The sequence below is a fragment of the Maylandia zebra genome, linkage group LG17 (genome assembly GCF_041146795.1).
Source record: "Maylandia zebra isolate NMK-2024a linkage group LG17, Mzebra_GT3a, whole genome shotgun sequence".
NCBI lineage: Eukaryota > Metazoa > Chordata > Actinopteri > Cichliformes > Cichlidae > Maylandia > Maylandia zebra.
Genome location: NC_135183.1, coordinates 26001961 through 26023166, shown reverse-complemented (window position 1 = coordinate 26023166; position 21206 = coordinate 26001961). Strand labels below are relative to the sequence as shown.

The 21206-nt window shown below is 42.0% G+C and overlaps 1 protein-coding gene across 1 annotated transcript in view; it reads left to right on the top strand.

Moving 5' to 3' along the window:
• The window catches only part of lhfpl3 (LHFPL tetraspan subfamily member 3), a 63145-nt gene extending 43641 nt beyond the window's left edge, over window positions 1–19504 (top strand). Inside the window, exons 2-4 of the mRNA XM_004548373.5 lie at window positions 9029–9259; window positions 11223–11280; window positions 18527–19504. Of these exons, the coding sequence (XP_004548430.2) occupies window positions 9029–9259; window positions 11223–11245 (254 nt within the window). The 3' untranslated portion in view covers window positions 11246–11280; window positions 18527–19504. The remainder of the gene's footprint in view (window positions 1–9028; window positions 9260–11222; window positions 11281–18526) is intronic.
• The last annotated feature ends 1702 nt before the right edge of the window (window positions 19505–21206 follow it).

Here is a 21206-nt window from a genome sequence, read left to right as displayed (position 1 = left end):
ATGCTGTCTGATCTGCCATTTTTAGGTAAGATTATAAGTAATTTAATATAAGATCAGTCTTTCCAGATATTCTCATGTCGTAACATTGTATCTAATATAAAACTACAGGTATTTTTCATGATTATGTTTCATAATGCTACAGTTATAAAGTCAGTGCTTTGATCATTTAATTAAACCTGTGATCATATATATACGTTATCATCAGAAATATTTCACAGGGATTTTTAAAAAAAATCATTTCTTCAGGTGAAATAAAGTGTTTAAAAAAGTTTCTCTTCTTTGAGTCATAAATACTTTATATCTGAAATTTGAGACCAAAAAATGATTTGTTTATGTTAAGAGAAAGAAAATCTACAAGAGAGAAGAAGACGAAAAGAGAGGAAGAAGGTTGACTAAGGACAATTCTCCATTTAAGTATATTATTTATCGTGCACGGCTGCTTAAGATGTTCTAGAGCACCATTTGAATATTACAAAAGGTTATTTATAGAGAGATCATCGGGTATCATCTGGTCTCTAGATACTACTCTGAAGAAGTGAGTCTCTAACCCTGATAAGATGACTCATTTTTTTCTTTTAGCAGTGTTGTTGCCATGTTATCTGCCCATTATTTGATGTGCCAGGCTTCACAGGGTTAATTCCACTTTGCTTCAGTGGATTTCTGCATTGCTAGCACAGTAAAACATGAAATTACCATTGCAATATGTATGAAAAAGCAAAATTAATCCGTCTGTGAATTCAATCTCTTTCATTCTGTCTTGACCAAACAGGCGTACAGTCTCCAGAGTGACCAGAGAGGAATGAGAGTAATCGAGCTCATCTCCTCTCCGTGGTGGAGAGTTATTCTCAGGAGTCCAATGTGAAATTTAGCTCATTACTCCTCATCCCCTGCAGCGAGTGCTGCCATTCTGAATGAGGCCTTCAGTTAAGAACCTTGTTTGGAACATTTCTGAACTGCTCGATTTGTTTTATTATTATTTATTTAATTTTTTCGTAAGTCGACCTCAAACATCAGGAGACTTTAAAACCTGGATCCCTCAGCTGCTTTCTGCCAATATAAATGTCACAGTCAGCTTTTAGTCTGCGCCGTTTCAAAACATCACTCATTTGAAGACTCAAACTGAGCTGACACGAGTCCTCGGTGGAGGATTTCATAATATTTTTCATTATTCATGACAGCGATTGTGTGCAGGCAGCTACTTTCTCCTCTGCGGCTGAGATGAGGGGGCTTTATCAAACAGGAGATGAAGAGGCTGACCCTGTTGTTGCTGCATGTTTTTACTGTTTTAGCTGCATGCCATCTGTAGGATTGTTGTAGCTGCGTGGCATGAAGATGAACGATTGCTCGCAGCCTTCTTTTTTAGACAGTTTTGGGGATAAAAGGAAAAAAAAAACAATGTTTGTCTGAGCGTTTCCAGCTTTGGAGATAACAGCAGAAGACAGAAGTTACACATTATCTGAAGCTCAGATTCAGAACATGTTTGAAAGCAGGAAAAAACAGTATTTACTATTAAAGATGGCATCTAACAGGAAAGCAGTGCGATCAGTTAGTGAGGTAAAGAGGGACATACATTCTAATTCTTTAGTACCCTCGTGCAAAGACTGAACCGTGTGTATTTGGCTTTAGTTCAGATATATGTTGACTTTTGTGGCATCAAACCTCTGTCTACCAGAGGCTGGAGCCTGGAACAACACTGCATATCTCCAGGCTTTCAGATGAGAGTCAGGAAGACAAACCCGGTGTCTCTTTGATCTCCTGTATTTGGCTCTGTGGGAGATTTAAGGCTTGCCGTTGAGATGCCGTGCGCTTCATCTTATTCTATTAATATTACAGCAGAAAGCCTACAGGAGCAGGTTGTTTACACAGGAGACTGTTCACTGTACCAAATCCTCTGATATAAATAAGAAGAAGTAATCACTAGTGTAGTGGTGAGGACATGGTGAAACGTTTGAGTTTCAGCAACTATTTCCTAAAATGCTGTTTGTAGAAAGCTCTTTTTGAGTTGAGAGGTGATTTTGGACATTTTGTTTGGGTCTCTTCAGCGATCATGTTCTTGGTTTGATTTTTGTATTCAAGTTGTTTTTCACTTGAAAAAACAAAAGTGCTGTCACAGTCCTGTGTTCTTGTGTTTTCTTTGCTGAAGAACAATGAGTACAGATCCTATTAAAATTAAATAAATCCTATTTTATTTTGATTCCTCTGCTGGAGAGAGATCCTAAACTGCAACTTGTTTAGGATTACTGTGACCAGTACTGAAGCAAAGTGAAGTAAAATGAACTTTAAACATACTTTGATTAATTAATATAGCTCATAGTCTTGATTTAGAGAGCTTATATGAATGCATGCCAACACTTTGACAAGAAGCAGATTTTATTTTATTTGAAATCTATTTATTAAGACAAAAAAGCCAAACCAAGCAAGTACAACAGAAAAAAAATCACTGATAAAGTAACCATTACTTTGGTTTTACTTTCAAAAAACAAAAAACAAGAAACCCTAATTCACATGCACATAATCCTCATGCATAAATAAAAGCTAATAAAGTAATTTTATGAGTAATTTGAAAAACAAACAAACAAACAAGTCAATAAATAAAGGATTGAGCAAAATGGGAGGATAGGGAAGGAGATCACTGTAAATTTGTATGTACAATTCAGCCTATTTTCCGCTAAATGAAATAATAAAGGAAGCACTTAACTACTTGTCTTTAGTATTTGGAGAATTAGTATTGACTATCCAACCATGCCTCCCCATGCAGATATCTTGTTGTATCATGGTGATTGCTTTTCCTCTGCCTTCCTTTCTCTGTGAATTACTGCCCCGCCTCAAATATCGCCTGTGTTTGTGCCTAATGTTCTGCTTTATCATTTGTCTCTTTGCACAACCTTTTCCCCAACTTCACTTTAAGACGAATGAATGATGAGCTAATGTCTTTTTAGACGGAGCTTTTGCCATGGACTAGGGACTAGGATGTGAGGGGAGGAATCAAGGTTGCGCAAGAGGCAGAAGAGAGGAATCAAAGCAATAAAATGGTAATAAAGTGAGACATCCTTGCCTCTGAGCCTTCAGTTAAATGGTCAGATATACTGGCAGGAAATGTGTAGAAGTACTCTCTGCAGGGTGGCAGATTTCTGTCAGCATATAACTGTGGAGGGGTACTGCATTACTCAAATGTCTGGAAACCTGCAAGAGACAGATTACGGATGAATGGCAAAACTGTTGCATCAAGATATTTTGACTTGCAGCCCCTAGCAGGGCTTAATCATCCAACATTATGTATCCTACAGCTTCCTCTCTTTTAAACTTCAGCTGTCAGCTGTTCAACTGCCTTTTGCATAACATTTTGGTGATGATCAGAATTTAAAGCCAACATGTCTCTGTTTAAAATGAGTCCAAGATGTAAACCTGCAAAAGATCCCATTCAGCCCAGCAAAGGTAAAAACACCTCGGTAAAGGACACACCTGTGTATCCTCGATTAAGGCCAGCCTCCACTGTCCTCCAGAGGTATTGAGACAACCTTCAATGTGACACATTGAGATTGATGTTTGGGTTAAAGGGAGAAGGACATAGAAAAGCTGCAGGTGTTTCTCCTGTTTCTGTTTTGGAATTTGCTGGTTTTGTTACCCTCCTTTTGACTTTTGTGTATTATTTTGCTTTTTTGGCTAACAAATTAAAGCTTTTTTTGTTCCCTCATTTTGTTTGTTCTTGCATCCTCTCTCCTGGATCATGACAAACACTGCTGGAAAAAGAAAAAAAGGAAACACCAAGCAGCAGCTTTGAGCATGTCAAAATAAAGAAATACTTAAAATATCTCCTTTTCACCCTCAGTAGAAAAAACATGAAATGTTTTCTTGTGAATTTCACTCTTTACACATTCGAATCTTTGTCTTTCTGTCTTTGTTTGGATGACGTGCTGAACTCTGTGTTGACACGATCACAAGCCGAGTGGGGAATATATTAATGAATGCGATCGGACGCCAAATGAGTGGAAGCTCATTAGGAAAAAATACCTAATGAATGCTTTATAACCACCCTGCAGAAAAAGACAGAACTCTGAGGTTCCTGTGTTTGTGCTGCGTCTAATACAGATAATATAAAGAAATGAATTGCCAACAAACACAACGCTGCTTTAATTCCCTGACACTGAGGAAATTGATCTCCAAACTCAGGAAGGCAGCGGGGGAAGTCAATACCCTCATTGCCTCCTGGGAATTGTAGGCATTACAAATGGATTAGAGTGCTTTTACATCAATACTGGTTATCATTACGGTAGCCTGTTGCTGTTGTGAGGAGGAAGGCTGGTTGTGTAGTTCATCTCTGAATAACAAAGACTACACATGTCACTACTGTACCATCAACTTCTCATGTTCACTGCTTAGAGATGATGAAGGGAAAGGAGCAGGATTGAGAGGCATGAGTCTCTGACATTTCAAGAGATCATCCATCTTTTTAAGCTACTGCAAGCTCACATTAGTGTCCTAACTTGGTGCATACACTCACACAGGTTTAGGCATCTGTGTTTGTGAGGACAGTGAATGGCATAATGCTTTCACATTAGAAACAATATCCCTTACAAGACCCTGATGCTAGGATGAGAAAAGCATGCGGAAGCCATGTGCTGTCTTTTGTTTTGAAGCGTCATCTTGTTTTTTCTTCCTCTTTTTATTTGTTGGATCACTTCTTAATTCTTCCTGCAGTTCAGCTGAGATAACGACAAAATCTGCAATCTGCACACCGTGACAAAAAGAAAGCAATTAAGGAAGCAGTCTGTTAAAATCACAGGAAAACATGTGGAACTGCTGGATGAGAAACGAAAATCTGAATCCATTTTTCCTGTGCAAAAGTCTTGAGTCACCCATTATTTCTTTGTATTTTGTTTCCAAATATCCCAAAGAGCTATTGGCTGGGAAATTGGCATATATGCCTTTAAAAAACTGAGGAAACTGGATAAGTGGAGAACAAAAGAAGAAGTGACATGCTTAAAAAACTGTCTACAGCAGATGAACATTATCGGAAAGTCGTGTCCTTGAGAAACAGGAAAAAATCCAGACACAGGCATCTGTCCTTTCAGCCAATCATCTACTGATCCCTGAAGCCTCAGCAGAAATGGTCTCAGTGAAAGGGTCGCTGTCAAAAACCCAATATTAAGTAAGGGAAGAGAAATCAAAATGAAATCATTCAGTACCATCTGGAAAGCATCTGAAACAACAGCTTCATTTTTCAGCATGACAATGATCCCAAACACACTGCCAGTGCAGTAAAAGCACACCTGGATAGGAAAACACACAGTGGAACGCATCAGTCATGGACTGGCCTCCCCAGAGCCCGGACCTCAAAACAGTGTGGAGTCATCTTGACAGGATAAGAAAGAAAATTATAAACAAAATGTGTTTAGAATTTTACATTAAGGTTAACTGTGTGGTTTAAAGTAGCTTGTTATGTGCCCTGTAAAGGTGACCCAGTGCATAAGTTTATTAATTAGAAAGTATTTTGCAGTGTTCTTTTAAATGTAAATTTAATGGATCTTACTGTGCAAGCACAGCTGCACATAAGTGACTCTGTGAATGTATTTTTATGTTGTTGTTGTTTGTTTTTCTGTTAATGAAATGCCAAAGTGAGCAACCAGTTAACCTTACAAGCCTGTGTTTGGACTGTGGGAGGAGAAGCCATGCAGTTACTGGGAGAACATGCAAAGTAAACACAGACAGGCCCCAGATGACCAGAATGTTTTTTTTTTAATCCAGAGCCTTCTTTTGTAAAACAATCAAATGCTTTGTTGCTAGTCCTTAACTCATTTTAATTTCTGTAGCATTTATTTCCCCCTTTGGACTCCTATAACTAAACATCATAAATCGTAAATATATCTGCTCCTTCATATCATCCCCTGGGCATAGTTTCCTCTTTTTGATTTAGTTTGAAATGTTTCAATAAATATACACTGACAGGACTGTATCATCTCTGTCAGCCTGTCCCAATTCTTCACTGAAGCTTCATGATAAAATAAAATATTTATACCAAAGACCATCCACCCATCTTTTTTAACCTCTTATCTGATATAGGGAGCTTATCCCAGCAGTCATATGGCGATAGGCAGGACACACTCTGGACTAGTTACCACAGAGAGACACACAATCACACACTCTCACATCAGCACCAATTTACAGGCACCAATTAACCTAACGTGCATGTTCCTGGACTTCATTAGTAAATCCCTGCAGGCACAAGGAGAACAAACCCGCTTCAACATGTTTTTGTGTGTTACGTTATACACATTTCCCTAAAGGGAGGGCTTCAGCATAAATTTGAAATAAAGTAATGTGGATTTGGGGTGTGCAGTGGATGTAGTTCATATCAAGAAGGTTCTGGGTGGCTGCCTGTGCCTGCATGGGCTCTCTCCAGCTTCCTCCCCCAGTGCAGAGACATGAATGTTAGGATAATTGGCGATTCTAAATTGGCAGTAGGTGTGGATTTGAGTGACAGCAGTTATCTGTGTCTTCCTATTATCCCTGTGATGGATAGATAGATTTAAACATAGCTTGCCTCTTGCCAAATGTCAGTTGGGATAGACTTCAGCCCCCCCACAATGCTTGTTGGCTAGGCTGTTAGGAAAATTGATAGGTGGACTAAGGGGAATTCAATCAATATATTATTAAAGTCATTTAAATATATGGATACATTGGTAGAAAATATAGGAATGGATGACAAAAGTGCAAAATTGCAGACCACAATTTCAATTAATCCTTTCTTTTAAAGTTCCGTTGTTAAAACTGGCTCACACTTAAAATTTTAGTGACGATCAGGGATAAAGCCATAGATACGTCTGCCTAAGGCTGCTAAATTATAGATAAAAATCAGTGGATTGCCCCTTTATCTTTAGCCCAGCAGTGTGCTAAATGCAGCCCAGCAAAGGTCAGATTCAACCCAAATGACAGCTTTTTTTAAAAAGTTTTCTTTAATGATGAAAAACCCTACGACTCCCAGCCTAACTGCACAGGAATTAAAATTCATCATTCATCATAAAAAAATCTACTCGTGAAGGTTTTGTGCCTTTCCGAAAAGGCCAAACTGTCTCTCCATGAGACACAAATGAGCATAAGCATGCACACACAAACCCTCCCAGATCCTCTGACTTAGCTTTTGGCAGCAGTGTCACAATTACTACAGACCTCACAGCCTCACCGTTGACTTCGCTGCCTCAACCGACTGTGAGAGCGAGTGTGAGAGTGAGTGCGAGCGTGCGATTGTGAAAACAACTCCAAGTGTTGTTAGATGACTCTACTCTGTAACAGCTCGCTGTGTCAACGTCAGCCGTGCAAGCAGACGGCTAACGAAGGCAGCCCGAGTCGCCACATGGTGCCGTGTGACATGTGCTGGCATCTTCGTGCCTCCTTCACCAACTTTGTTTGGTGACTCTGCACTCCAGAGGATGTGTCTCCTTTTAAGAGGGAATAAATATTCATTGTGAATTCTTCTTCAGCTCAACAAACAGGAAGAAGAACAACATAAAAAGTAAACAAATGTAAATGTCATTGGCTTAAAAATTCTCATCTGTCAACCTGATGAGAGCTGATGGCTCTTGGAATGAAGCCTTTTTCAACAGCACATTGCTGTGGGCTATAAATATATATATATAATAATCATTCTTCGGTCACCCAGTCCTATCATTTGCTCACGAAGGCATCACTGTCATGCAGAAATGCACCATGAGGACTCGTATATGCCAAATTCTTGTAGGCAGTCCACTTTAATCCAAAATAAATGTGAGTTATCCTTTTTTAAATGCTGAGAACACCCATAAGACATATTTGAGAAGAATTGCATAGCAAAATGCTTTCACATTAAACACTTTGTTAAAAAAAAATAGCTGCTGGACTTAACTGTGTGTGACACAGAGACTTTAAGCTAAACTACAGGCTAGTGAGGTCATAGACAAAGTTGAAGTTGAATGTCCACCATAAACTGGCAGCCCACACTGGCTGAGGAGAGGATGCGATACCAGAATGCAGCCACATTTCTGTCCTTGATGACTGCATTAAGATTGGATAAAGAATTTGATGGCAGACAATTACCTGTCCTTAAATATAGAAGAAAAACAGAACTTTCTGGAATTCATTCTTACTCTGCCTGAGCAAATCATCCCTGGATCGCTTACAGATGAGACTGCTCACCAGGTCATCTAAAACCTCCCATGTGACACCAATTCTGTCCTGTTGACACCAGCTCCTCATTAGGTTTAAGGTTTTTCACTCTCAGAGCTCTTCATGGTCAGATGCTTCCCTAAATTAGTAAATGCCTACATCCATACCTAACTACGGGGTGTATGAAGTGAGCTGATAGATGCTTCTTAGAGGTACTTCAGTCCAGGTTAACAACAAAAGAAGATCGTGTTTTTGAGATGCGGCCTCCAAGTTGTGGGATTTGTTTCCAGTTGTATTGTTGTATCTTATTTTATCCTGTAAGGCACTTTGTGACTGCCTCTTCCTTTCTGTGCAAAGTAGCTTTGTCGGCTATTTAGGTTACCTTTGAAAAAAAAAAGTCACAGTTAAGTACACCAGCCTGTAGATCCACCTTTAGCATCAATAACTGGAAGTGATTGTTTCTGTGTGACTTTATCAGTCTCTCACATTGTTAAAGAGGAATTTTGTTCCAATATGTTTTTTGGCTGTTTATTTTCTTCCTTAACAAAGGTGGTGGAGTTTAGCGAGTTTTTTCTCAAAGCAGACTTGATTGGAAATCATGGAATGCACAATAAGTGAATGTGTGTGCTCTGTGTTTTACATTAATTGTAGTCAGTGACATTCATAATTTGACCAATTATAAATCAAAGTGTGACATCCTGGTTGAATTTCCCAGCTTAAAGGTCAGTTTATGCAGCTTATTTACTATACCTAAAGGTTAAAATGTGCATAAAGCCCTACATCACCTCCTCAGACCACAGTGTACACTGAATAACATGTATTACTACACAGCAATGTGTAACACTGACATCTAATATCACTTGTCTGTCACTGTGTCCTCCTGCTCCAGGTACGTGTCTGATTCTGGGCTGCATGATCTACCCAGATGGCTGGGACAGCGACGAGGTGAAAAGGATGTGTGGCGAACAGACGGATAAGTACACACTAGGCGCCTGCTCGGTGCGCTGGGCCTACATCCTGGCCATCATGGGCATCCTGGATGCTCTCATCCTCTCCTTTCTGGCCTTCGTCTTAGGAAACCGCCAGGACAGTCTGATGTCTGAGGAGCTGCTAGGAGACAGTAAGAAGACACCTGCACACGCTTCCTCTTTGGGGCAGTTTTTATGGTGTTTTATGGTAATATTTCAAGAAATTACGTTATCTGCACCTCACCAGGTGTGATCAATTAGCAATTAAGCCTAGGCAACACCTGAAGTGTCTGAAAAGACGATAAGGGGTGCAGAGAGGTTTAACAATATAAATTATATATATACCTATGGTATGGTAGAATTTTTAAGACTGATATCGATGTGTATACCGATACCAAAACCAACATTCCAGTATGTCAGCCGATTACATTTTCTTTCAAACAAACAAAAACACAATCAAATTTCTCTAATATTTGCTATGTGTAGTTATTTATTCAAATAAATGATTCAAACAGGGAAGCTGCAGAGTGCCCTCTGGTGGATAAACTATGAAACATCAACACTCATAACGTGGTTAAAGGGTGTATCTCCTGTCTCTTTATTTTTTACATTTTCATATAAATGCAGAGGCCAATAAATTGACAAATCGGTAATATTGGCTGATAATATGAGCCTGCTGGTAATTCGGTTCAGATGAATCAGTCAATCACATCAAAACACTTGTTGTTAGGCACACTTATACAACCTGCTCAAAAATAAGCTGGAAAAGTTTTCCTGTGATTGAACATCTAAGCCCTGCAGAAAGTCATTACCCGTTGTTCGTCAGATTTGTGTCGTCATTGCAAATGCAATTTCTAAGAATAAATAAATAAATATCTTTATTACTTTCCAAACCCATTTTATAGTAATTGAGGCAGTTGGGTATACAGCAAACAAATAACGGCTGCAGTGCAATTATACCTGAAATGAGATCCGGGCTGTTTTCAAAGAAAAACAAAAGAGGTGCTACTGAACTTATTAAAAAATCAATTTGACTGCTGGACTAAGAGAATAAGCAGCAGGTCCCACCAAGATTTTATTCCACTTCTGGCCTGGGGGATGTTTCATAAGTATTCAAAGTCTCAGGTGAAGTCAAAGCATTTTGTTTGTTTTGTCAAGCCTGGAGACATTAAACCTATGACTTCAGTCCTCACTACTTTTGCTGTGTTTTTCTGCTTAACTGGCCTTTCTTCTCACATCAAAGACATCATGTTTCCCCACATCCCAGCAGCAGCTTTAAATAAAGAAAATGCCTTTTATTTGCTTGCATGATTTCACATGCACGAGCTCTTAATTTGCATACATTAGACGGGACGTTATACACCACCTGCTCGGCTGGTTTTGTTTGCTCCTGTTACCAGTGAGATTTTTCTTTCTTTGACTGGGCTCAATGACAACTACGCTCGAACCCAAAGAGGATGATTTAAAACCGCGAGGAGGCTGGAAGGAGGCAGGAATGCAGATGAAGGAGGACAGAGATGAAAAGCAATCGGAGATGGGCAGAAAGAAAAAGACGGGCAACTGAATGGAAGAATGCACCAATAGCAAGGGTTAATTGAAGCCTGGGGATGCTGGACAGAGTCATGAATTACTAATGGCTGTTTACACAGCTTGCTGCCAGCCTGTCTAAATGAATCACAGCCACCCTATCAGCCGGGACACAGTTGCCTGTTAGCTCATATAAGCAAAGTGACTGAGAGGAAGAAGCCATTATCAACCTAGAGACCGGAGAGTGAGGACAAGACAGAGGGAGAGGGATAATGAGGCGAGGAGGACAATGAGAGAGGGAGAGAGGCAAATGTAGATGAAATATGATCCCCAAAGTGAAAATGGGGGATTCATCAAACAGCAGATGAAGTGTAAATGGGATGTTTTTCTTATCCTGTCACTCAGGAGGATAGATTGTGACACCTGTCCAAGTTTGAAACCTGAGGAAATCAGAGGAGGGGGAGGTGGGCTAATTGTATGATGTTTGATTCTGTAGGGGCAGGAATGTTATGCAATACTGCCGCCTGCTGGTTATGACAACTTCTTCATACTTTCCACTCACATCCCTTTCTTCTTCCACCCCCACAGAGAGCGGTAATAATGCCATATAACGTCTGCTGATGCCATTGCAGCAACACACACACAGGTAAGTGTGTCATTGTAGAGCACAAGAACAATCTCTAAACATTCAAATAAAAATAATAATGTCTTTCCTCATTACAAAAACATTTTATCCCATCCTTTTTTCTCCTTCTTAGGCCCACTAAAACCTAAAAGCCTAATTTACTGATTGAGGTGAAATAAAGGGTTTCGTGGCAATTAAAGTGAGACTATGAATTTTTAAGCATTCTGCCTCTCTTACAAATCAATACCTGAATTCCTGAGTAATAAAATTAGTCAATAAACTTGGGGTTTTTTGAGCCTGTACTGGCTAATGTTAGAAAGCTGTCTAGAAACAGCAGATGTGTTGCTGTATTACTCAGTTAATTTACTGACTTCATTTTCTGGCTGTGGTCCCTCTCGCCTCATGAGTCAGTTCGCCTGTTGACTGTGCCTTTAAACTTTAAAGACACCTCAATCTCCTCGATCGGCCGCTTTAAAGTTTAAAGCGGCTGAAAGTTTAAAGCAGTTGATTGAAGTGCAAACAGTGGCCGCAGCTCATGAAAGGTAGCAGTCTTACTTTTTAAGCTACAACCACCACCACCACCGTCGCCACAAGCAATAAGAAATGATAATCTATTAATAATAAAGCAATAATATATTTTTGACAGTCTGTCACGTTATGTTCAAACTCTCGCATTACCCCCCTCTGCAACCCCTACTTACCTTACAGTAATAGTGTGAGAGCGTTTGGTGTTTTTGGTGTTTAACCGCTGATTGTCTAAGGTGTGGATAACGGCATGCCTGATGCTGGCTTCTCATATGTAGTAATTTGAAATATAGTACACTGAAAAAAGAGAGGTGAGTTTTATGTTTTTGTTTTAAATCCATTGCTCAGTATCTAATTTTAATCTCTTAGAACACCCAAACAGATTATCTGAGTAGTTTTCGGTTCTGGTTTATTGGTTTTAGTCAGTGATGGGATTGGTAATTTTGCTTAACGAGCACAAATGAACTCACTTGTACAACTCAGAACTGATTCAGCGTGCTGTATTCCCAGGCCAGTGGTGTCAGAGCACTAAAAGAACAGTGTACAAGACTCTGTCATCGGCTCTTGCTGAAGCCTTGTACATCCATGAGAGCACCATCTCTGAGCTGACTGTTCTTGGTGGAAATGTGATTGGATAGAGGTGCTGAGATGAGGCACTTCAAACTGTACTTCTGCCATTCTTGTGGCAAAACCTTACCCATGACTGTGCCCACACCCACAGCGCCAGATCATGGAAGGTCTTTCTGGATCAGGAGCATGCCCAGACACTTGCCTGACCTGTATTTAGCCCCGATATGTCTCCTGCTGGGGCAGCACAGTGAGACAGTTAGCTTTGTTTCCTCACATAGAGAAAGTCCTTGGTTTGAATCTACTGGTCAATTGGGGCCATACCCATGGGTACTCTAGCTTCCTTACAGAGTTCAAAGATAGGCATTGGTTAGGTTAAGAGTGCCCCAGCTTGCACTCTTAATTGAATAAGATGATGGGGCGTATACCTCTCATATATCCATTCAGAAATGTGCAGTATTGTGAGCAACCCGTCACTTCTTTAGGTTCTACAGCAACTTATTGAACAATGTGCATGCATGGAAACTGAGTATATAAGGCAAAAGTGGAGTTTGTACAACTCTAATGAGCTTGAAAGTCAATATTTGGTGTTACTGCCTTTTTTCTTCAACGCAGCCTGAAGCCATGCTTTCTTGTAATTTCTTTAAGTAGCTCTCGAAGCTTTATGAAGGACACTCAAAGCTCTTGTTGGAATGTTGGCTGCCCTTTCTTCTGTTTTCTGTCCAGATAATCCCACACTGCTTCAGCAATGTAGGTCTGGGTTCTGGGGAGGCCAATAAGTGTTTCATTGTGTGTGTTTTTCTATCCTGGTATGCATATGGAGCTTGGAAAGAAAACAACTGGACTTCTTCAAGTTTAGTGAACACCTTTCACCTCTCATCCAAGAAGCTTCTTCAGTTCTGAGCTTCTTCAGTTCTGAACTGAAGAAGCTTCTTCATTCTTTATAAGTCAATGCTGAGTGTTTCAACCAACAACAAAAAAAGACTTTCCACTGAAAATGGTCAGGTACAATCACTGGACTGAAAACTTTGAAAGACCTTCAGAAAGCTTGGAGAACTATTGCTCAGAACCACTTTTTAAAAAATGACAACAACTTTGAGGCAACTCAAGACTTTGTACAGGACTGTATATTATAGTGTTTATCTATAAAAATCTTAAAAAATCAACTTTTTTTTCGACTCATAAAATAACATTTCTAAAAATGCTGGTGTCTGTCTCCATTTTATGTTGCAGCATATGAGCCAAATATTAACATTAAATCCAGGACACCAGAGTTTGCCAACCTCAGGCATGCTGTTATCCACCCCTTGTCAGGTGCAGACAATCAGCAATTAAACTCAGGCAACGCTCTCAGACTGCAGGCGAGCACAGGCGCTTTTTATCATACCACTATACGGCCACACTAACTGTGAGTTAAGCCACATTTAGTAATCTAAGTCAATAGAGAAACGATGAGAAATGGTGTGTGTTTTAACAATGTCACGTCAGCTTCTATTTAAACCAAAATGTGAAGCATGCATAAAATCTGTAAAATAGAGATGAAAGAAAACAGTTGAAAATAATCAGTCTGTCTGTTCTTTCGTATAAGAATAAGTCTTGTAATAAGTTTATGAAGCTCTCTAAACCTTAGTATGTAACATGGGGCATTTACCTGAGCATCTTTATGTGTGCATACAGTCTAAACTGCATATTATGCATTTATATAAAGATAAAAATAACATACAGATTACAGTTTGTTGCAATTTCTGAGGTATTTTTTGCCCCCCCCCCCCAAAAAAAAATTTTGATCTAAGTATGAAGGGTCTAAATAAATACTGCAAAATGAGTCCTTAAAATATTCAAAGGCCAAAAAGAATCAAATTTTTACAATTCAAATCTTATGTTAGGAAAAGATTTTGACTTCCATCCATCCATCCATCTTCATCCGCTTTATCTGGGGCCGGGTCATGGGGGCAGCAGCCTAAGCAGAGAAGCCCAGACCTCCCTCTCCCCAGCCACCTCCTCCTTCAGCTTATCCAGGGGAACACCAAGGAGTTCCCAGGCCAGCCAAGAGATATAATCTCTCCAGCGTGTCCTGGGTCTGCCCCGGGGCCTCCTCCCAGTGGGACATGCCCGGAACACCTCACCCAGGAGGCGCCCAGGAGGCATCCTTGTCAGATGCCTGAACCACCTCAGCTGTCTCCTTTCGATGTGGAGGAGCAGCGGCTCTACTCTGAGCCCCTCCCGGATGACCGAACTTCTCACCCTATCTCTAAGGGAGAGGCCAGCCACCCTTCGGAGGAAGCCCATTTCCCCCGCTTGTATCCGCGATCTCGTTCTTTCGGTTACTACCCACAGCTCGTGGCCATAGGTGTGGGTAGGGACGTAGATCGACCGGTAAATTCAGAGCTTCACTTTTACACTCAGCTCCCTCTTCACCACGATGGACCGGTGCAGCGTCTGCATTACTGCAGCCGCAGCACCAATCCGTCTGTCGATCTCCGGCTCCCTTCTCCCATCACTCGCGAACAAGACCCCGAGATACTTGAACTCCTCCACTTGGGGCAGGAACTCATCCCTGACCCGGAGTGGGCACTCCACCCTTTTCCAGCTGAGAACCATGGCCTCAGATTTGGAGGTGCTGATCCTCATTCCCGCTGCTTCACACTCGGCTGCGAACCATTACAGTGTGAGCTGGAGGCCATCACCCGAAGTCAACAGAACATCATCCGTGAAAAGCAGAGATGAGATTCTGAGGCCACCGAAGTGAAAGCCCCCCACCACTTGGCTGCACCTAGAAACCCTGTCCATAAAAATTATGAACAGAATCAGTGACAAAGGGCAGCCCTGGCGGAGCCCATCACCCACCGGGAATGAGTCCGACTTATTGCCGGCAATGCAAACCAAGCTCTTGCAACGGTTGTATAGGGATCAAATGGCCCATAGCAATGGGCCAGACACCCCATACTCCCGCAACACCTCCCACAGGACACCCCGAGGGACACGGTCGAATGCCTTCTCCAAGTCCACAAAACACATGTAGACTGGTTGGGCAAACTCCCATGCACCCTCAAGTATCCTTGAAAGGATAAAGAGCTGGTCCAGTGTTCCGCGACCAGGACGAAAACCGCATTGTTCCTCCTGTATCCGAGGTTCGACTAGCGGACGAACTCTCCTTTCCAGCACCCTGGCATAGACTTTCCCAGGGAGGCTGAGGAGTGTGATCCCCCTGTAGTTGGAACACACCCTCCGGTCCCCCTTCTTAAAGATGGGGACCACCACCCCGGTCTGCCAGTCCACAGGTACTGCCCCTGATCTCCACGCAACATTGCAGAGGCGAGTCAACCAGAACAGCCCTACAACGTCCAGAGACTTCAGGAACTCGGGGCGGACCTCATCCACACCAGGAGCTCTACCACCAAGGAGTTGTTTAACTGCCTCAGTGACCTCGCCTCCGGAAATTGTCGGGTCATTCCCCTCATCCCCAGACTCTGCTTCCTCCTCGGAAGACGTGTCAGTGGGATTAAGGAGGTTCTCGAAGTATTCCTTCCACCGCTTGACAATTTTCTCAGTCGAAGTCAGCAGCGCTCCGCCAGCACTATACACAGTGCAGGTAGAGCACCGCTTTCCCCTCCTGAGACGCCTGACGGTTTGCCAGAATCTCTTCGAGGCAGTCCGAAAGTCTTTTTCCATGGCCTCTCCGAACTCCTCCCACACCCGAGTTTTTGCTTCAGCCATTGCCCGAGCTGCATTCCACTTGGCCTGTCGATACCTGTTGGCTGCCTCCGGAGTCCCACAGTCTAACCAAGCCCGATAGGACTCCTTCTTCAGCCTGGTGGCTCCCTTCACCTCTGGTGTCCACCATTTGGTTCGGGTTTTACCACCACGGCAGGCACCAACCACCTTGCGGCCGCAGCTCAATGCAGCAGCTTCGGCAATGGAGACGCTGAACATGGTCCAATCGGACTCAATGTCCCCAGTCTCCCTCAGAATGCTGTTGAAGCTCTGCCGGAGGTGTGCGTTGAAGATCTCACAGACTGGGGCCTCTGCTAGACGTTCCCAGCACACCCTCACTACACGTTTAGGTGCACCAGGTCTGTCCAGCGTCCTCCCCCGCCACCTGATCCAACTCACCACCAGGTGGTGATCAGTTGACAGCTCAGCCCCTCTCTTTACCCGAGTGTCCAGAACATATGGTCGCAGGTCTGGTGATACGATTACAAAATCGATTATCGACCTGCGGCCTAGAGCGTCCTGGTGCCACGTGCACTTATGGGCACTCTTATGTTCGAACAAGGTGTTCGTTATGGCCAAACTGTGATTAGCACAGAAGTCCAATAACAAAACACCGCTCGGGTTCAGATCAGGGAGGCCGTTCCTCCCAATCACACCCCTCCAGGTCTCGCTGTCGTTACCCACGTGAGCATTGAAGTCTCCCAGCAGGACAACAGAGTCTCCAGGTGGAGCACCTTCCAGCACCCCACCTAGGGACTCTAAGAAGGCTGGGTACTCTGAACTGCCACTCGGCGCATAAGTGCAGATGACAGTCAGGACCCGCTCCCCCACCCTAAGGCGCAGGGAACAAACCCTCTCATCCACCGGGAAAAACTCCAACGTACCGGCAGCAAGCCAAGGGGATATTAGAATACCCACCCCAGCCCGCCGCCTCTCACCAGGGGCAACTCCAGACTGAGACAGAGTCCAGCCCCTCTCCAGGAGACTGGTTCCAGAGCCCAAGCCATGCGTAAAGGTGAGCCCGACTATGATTAGCCGGTACCTCTCAACCTCACTCACTAACTCAGGCTCCTTCCCCACCAGAGAGGTGACATTCCATGTCCCGATTGCCAGTCTTGGCAGCCAGGGATCAGTCCGCCAAGGCCTCCGCTCCTGGCCGTCGCCCAGCACACAATGCACCCAACCCCTATGGCGCCTCCTGCGGGTGGTGGGCCTGCGGGAAGATGGGCCCATGTCCCCTCTTCGGGCTGTGCCCGGCCGGGCCCCATGGACTATGGCCTGGCTCCAGGGCGGGGCCCCGGTAACCCTATCCCAGGCAGGGTAAACTGTTCCCTCGATGTTTTCTTCATAAGGGTCTTCTGAATCGCTCTTTGTCTGGTCCCTCACCCAGAACCAATTTGCCATGGAAGACCCTACCAGGGGTCAAAAGCCCCCAGACAACATAGCCCCTGGGATCCCTGGGACACACAAACCCCTCCACCACGATAAGGTAGCGATTCACGGAGAGGACTTATTCTGTAATTTGTAGCTGACCCATTATAAGCTCACTCACAGGGGGAAGATATGGTCTCATAATCTGATGAATATATGAACTATTGATAAGATTTAATGTATTTTACATACATAATTTAAAAAAAAACTATTTTGTACATCAGTTTAAAGCAGATTTTCCTAAAATGAGATGTATAGACTCACATGAACCCTGTTCTCCAACCTCCGTTTCACATAACTGTTGCTCCATTCTCTCCTCTTGTGTTTATCTTCTCTGTCATGATATGAACACCAGAGCTGAGAGGCCACAATAACATTAAGCATTCACTTTACTTGCATTATGTTTTTTACTGCCACCATTTTGGCAGTTTTTGCAACCATACTTCACAAGCGAGAGGTGGATCTAACTGAGAAGCGGAAGGACACAGCACGTTCACTGAGTAGAAATTTGGTAAAGCACACCCTGATGCAAAATGGATATTAAGGGCTTGGACACCACAAACTCACAGTCTACACACATACATGTAAAGCAGAGCCCAGAATAATGTTATAACATGAGAATTGGCTGAATTCACCCAAATCTTCCCACATGGTTCTTAACTGGAAACCAACCAGTACGAAATAAACAAAAAAAATTAGTAATCACAACCCCTCCTGTCATTTACCCTCCAGCTTTCTTACCCACTGCTTCTGATGAGAAAGAGCCAAGTTTAATTGTTGTGTTTACAAGCAGTTGCCAATTATTTTTCTTGCATTATCACATCATGTGCTTAAATTATTTTTTATAATAAATAGATGATGTGCGCACAAGACCTACTCTTGGATTTAAAGACAAAGATTTTATTCAATTTTATTTATATATCTCGAAACCATAGCAACAGTCACCACAAGGCATTTAATATTGGAAGCTAAAGATCATCATGGTTCCAAATTATGTTAATGTCAGCTGATTCTACATTATTTTTCTCAGTGTCTGCAGGTCTTACCACCTAGATGTAAAGTCACTTCAGGATCCAGCTTTCCTCTCCTAGTCAACCTTGGAGCTTGGATGCAGAACTGATGAGTGGAGAATCAACATCAAAGAAGAAGAAGGACAGGAGGAAGTCTGGAAGAAGCCACACAACCTCATTATGGAGACTAGGAGACCTTTTGTCCTCCCTGGAAGCTCTTTCTGTAAAATAGTCCTCAGTTGCATCTCAAACTGCTAATTTTTGCAGGATAAATACTTTAAAAGACTTTGCCTGTCTTGGTAGGTTCATCATCACACCTGAGCTGTTCTGGAGGCGAGGATTGCAGGAGTGCAGAGGTTCAGCTGAAAAATAAAATTAAACAAAGTGTGAAAGACATGGCACATCAGCTCCAGGACACAGTTTGGACAAATACCACAGAGTGGCATCCGCTCAAATCGAATTAAATCAGAACGCATTAACAAGACTTTGACCGACACAAATAAGGTCTTAACAGACTTGAGGTCAAGGCTGTCAGATCTTCTTTCTTATCACGTCAACAAACTTCCTGCAAAGGACTCCAGCTTCGACACAGTTTGACCTTTTAATTTAAACACGAGCATTGTCTGCAGAGATGTGAGGGACTGGAGAGAATGACAGGCTGGATAAGCGAGCAGGAAGAACACAGCTGTTTTCTTATAATTAAATGTTTGATGTGATAGAATCAAATGGTAGTAATTAGAAGTTTTTACTGGTGAGGACTGTGCAAAAACAGAGTAAAATATAAGAGTACTAAAAGGGCGAAAACATTGGTTATATAAAGTCTATAATCTGTGTATAGCTGTATGTTGATTGTGTCCCTGTGCTTTGTCTTAACTTTAAATTGTACATTTTGAAATGTCATTTTATTGTACCATTAACAGTATGTGCCATAGAGTATCTTGTAATCTGGCAGTATTGTGAGGAACTAAAAAGGGAGTAAGTGCTGGACTCGAACTGTGGATAGGTTTTGTATTGTTGTATCTTTCTTATTTTTGTTTCCTGTCATCCTTCGCTGTCTCACAACAAGAAAAGAATGAAAGGAAGAAATGAGTCTAACTTACAATAAATGTGTTAATGGAAAGAGCAAAAGAACTTAACAGGTTATGTGTTTTTGTTTTGGTGCTGAGGTTAGTTGCCTTCAGGTTGGTAGGCTACCGGTTTGGCCTACTCAGAAGGCCGAACTACTTATACCCGTCTGAAAAACGTAACTTACACATATCTGTTTTTCTACACCCATTGGGTTTAACAAATAACTTACAGTTTTGGTCAGAAGTTTACGTACAGTCATCTTGGGCATGAATGTCCAAAAAAAAAAGAAAGAACTGGATCCCCAAGTTTAACATAGTTTTGGATTTTCTCTAAAACATAAACAGGCACAGACCTGGCTTTTAAGCCTAGTGCACACATTTTCAACTGGGTTGGTCGTAGCTTTGGTCATTCAGGAAGCTTAAACAGCTGGAGGATCATCATTTCAAGTCCAGAAAAATATGCAAACTGTCACCCTCAGATGAACTGGTTAGGATGCTCAGGAAGCAACAAGGCTCAAGACTGCAATGAACTGGAAACTGCTGGAACACTAGCATCAGTGTGCACAGTGAAGGAGGTTCTATATCCTTATGGACTGAAAGCATCCTGACCAAGAAGGAAGCCCCTGCTCCAAAATCAGAAACTTCAACCTTGACTGAAATTTGCAGATGTTCACACGGGCAAGCCAAATGCTGTCTGGAGAACGGTTTCATGGCCAGATAAGAAATTAAAGATGTATGATGCACAATCTTTCCAGTGTCACAAAAGAGCAGTTCAAATAAATCATTAAAAACCCCAAATTACCATGACATTCATGCCCATGATGGTATTTGCAATTGTCTGATCACAACTGCATAAGTGATTCATAAGGGACTTTTAGAGATGCTGTTTGCTGGAAACTTGCCCTTACTCTGTGCCAGGCTTGCTAACAAGTGCTACACCTGTTTCTGTGACCCCCTGACATTATGTGACCTGAGGTAAGTATTTACTTACTGTTCTTGACACCTGTTGACCAAGCACTAGCACTTATTCTGTATATAAAAAAAACTATAATCTGACCATGACCTACATTGTAGCCTGCTAAATATGTCTTTAGAGAAATCATCTTCCATGAACATACTTACCAGCTATCAAATACTTACAGATTGGAAAACATGGTACTCATAACAAAAATGGCTTCATAAGACATCACATACTCTATTCTGTTTTCCCTCTCTCTCCTTGAATAAAAATATAGGTTTTGCACTTGAGCAAGATGCACTTCTTTTCCACTGCATGTGTGCCTTTACGGGCCTTTTTTCCAGATCACTGAGTGAAGTAAAAAGCCATAATAAAGCACTCCTAAAGAAAGTACTCCCCCTATAATAGGTTTTCTCACAATCTTTAGCGAGTAAACACAGTTAATAAGTGGAGATTAATCAGTTTTACATTACACCTGTAGATGCATACCATCCTCAGCTCGTATGTCTCACTTCTCCTAGAATTTTTTTCAATTGTTAGTTCAGGTAATTAAATATTGAATTGCTACTATGTTCATACAGTAAAATCAAGAAGCACTTCATAATACAGCCGATGACCTGTAGTGTGATTTACCCACATTTCAGTACCTGAAAACAATCTGAAGACCTTAAAGGA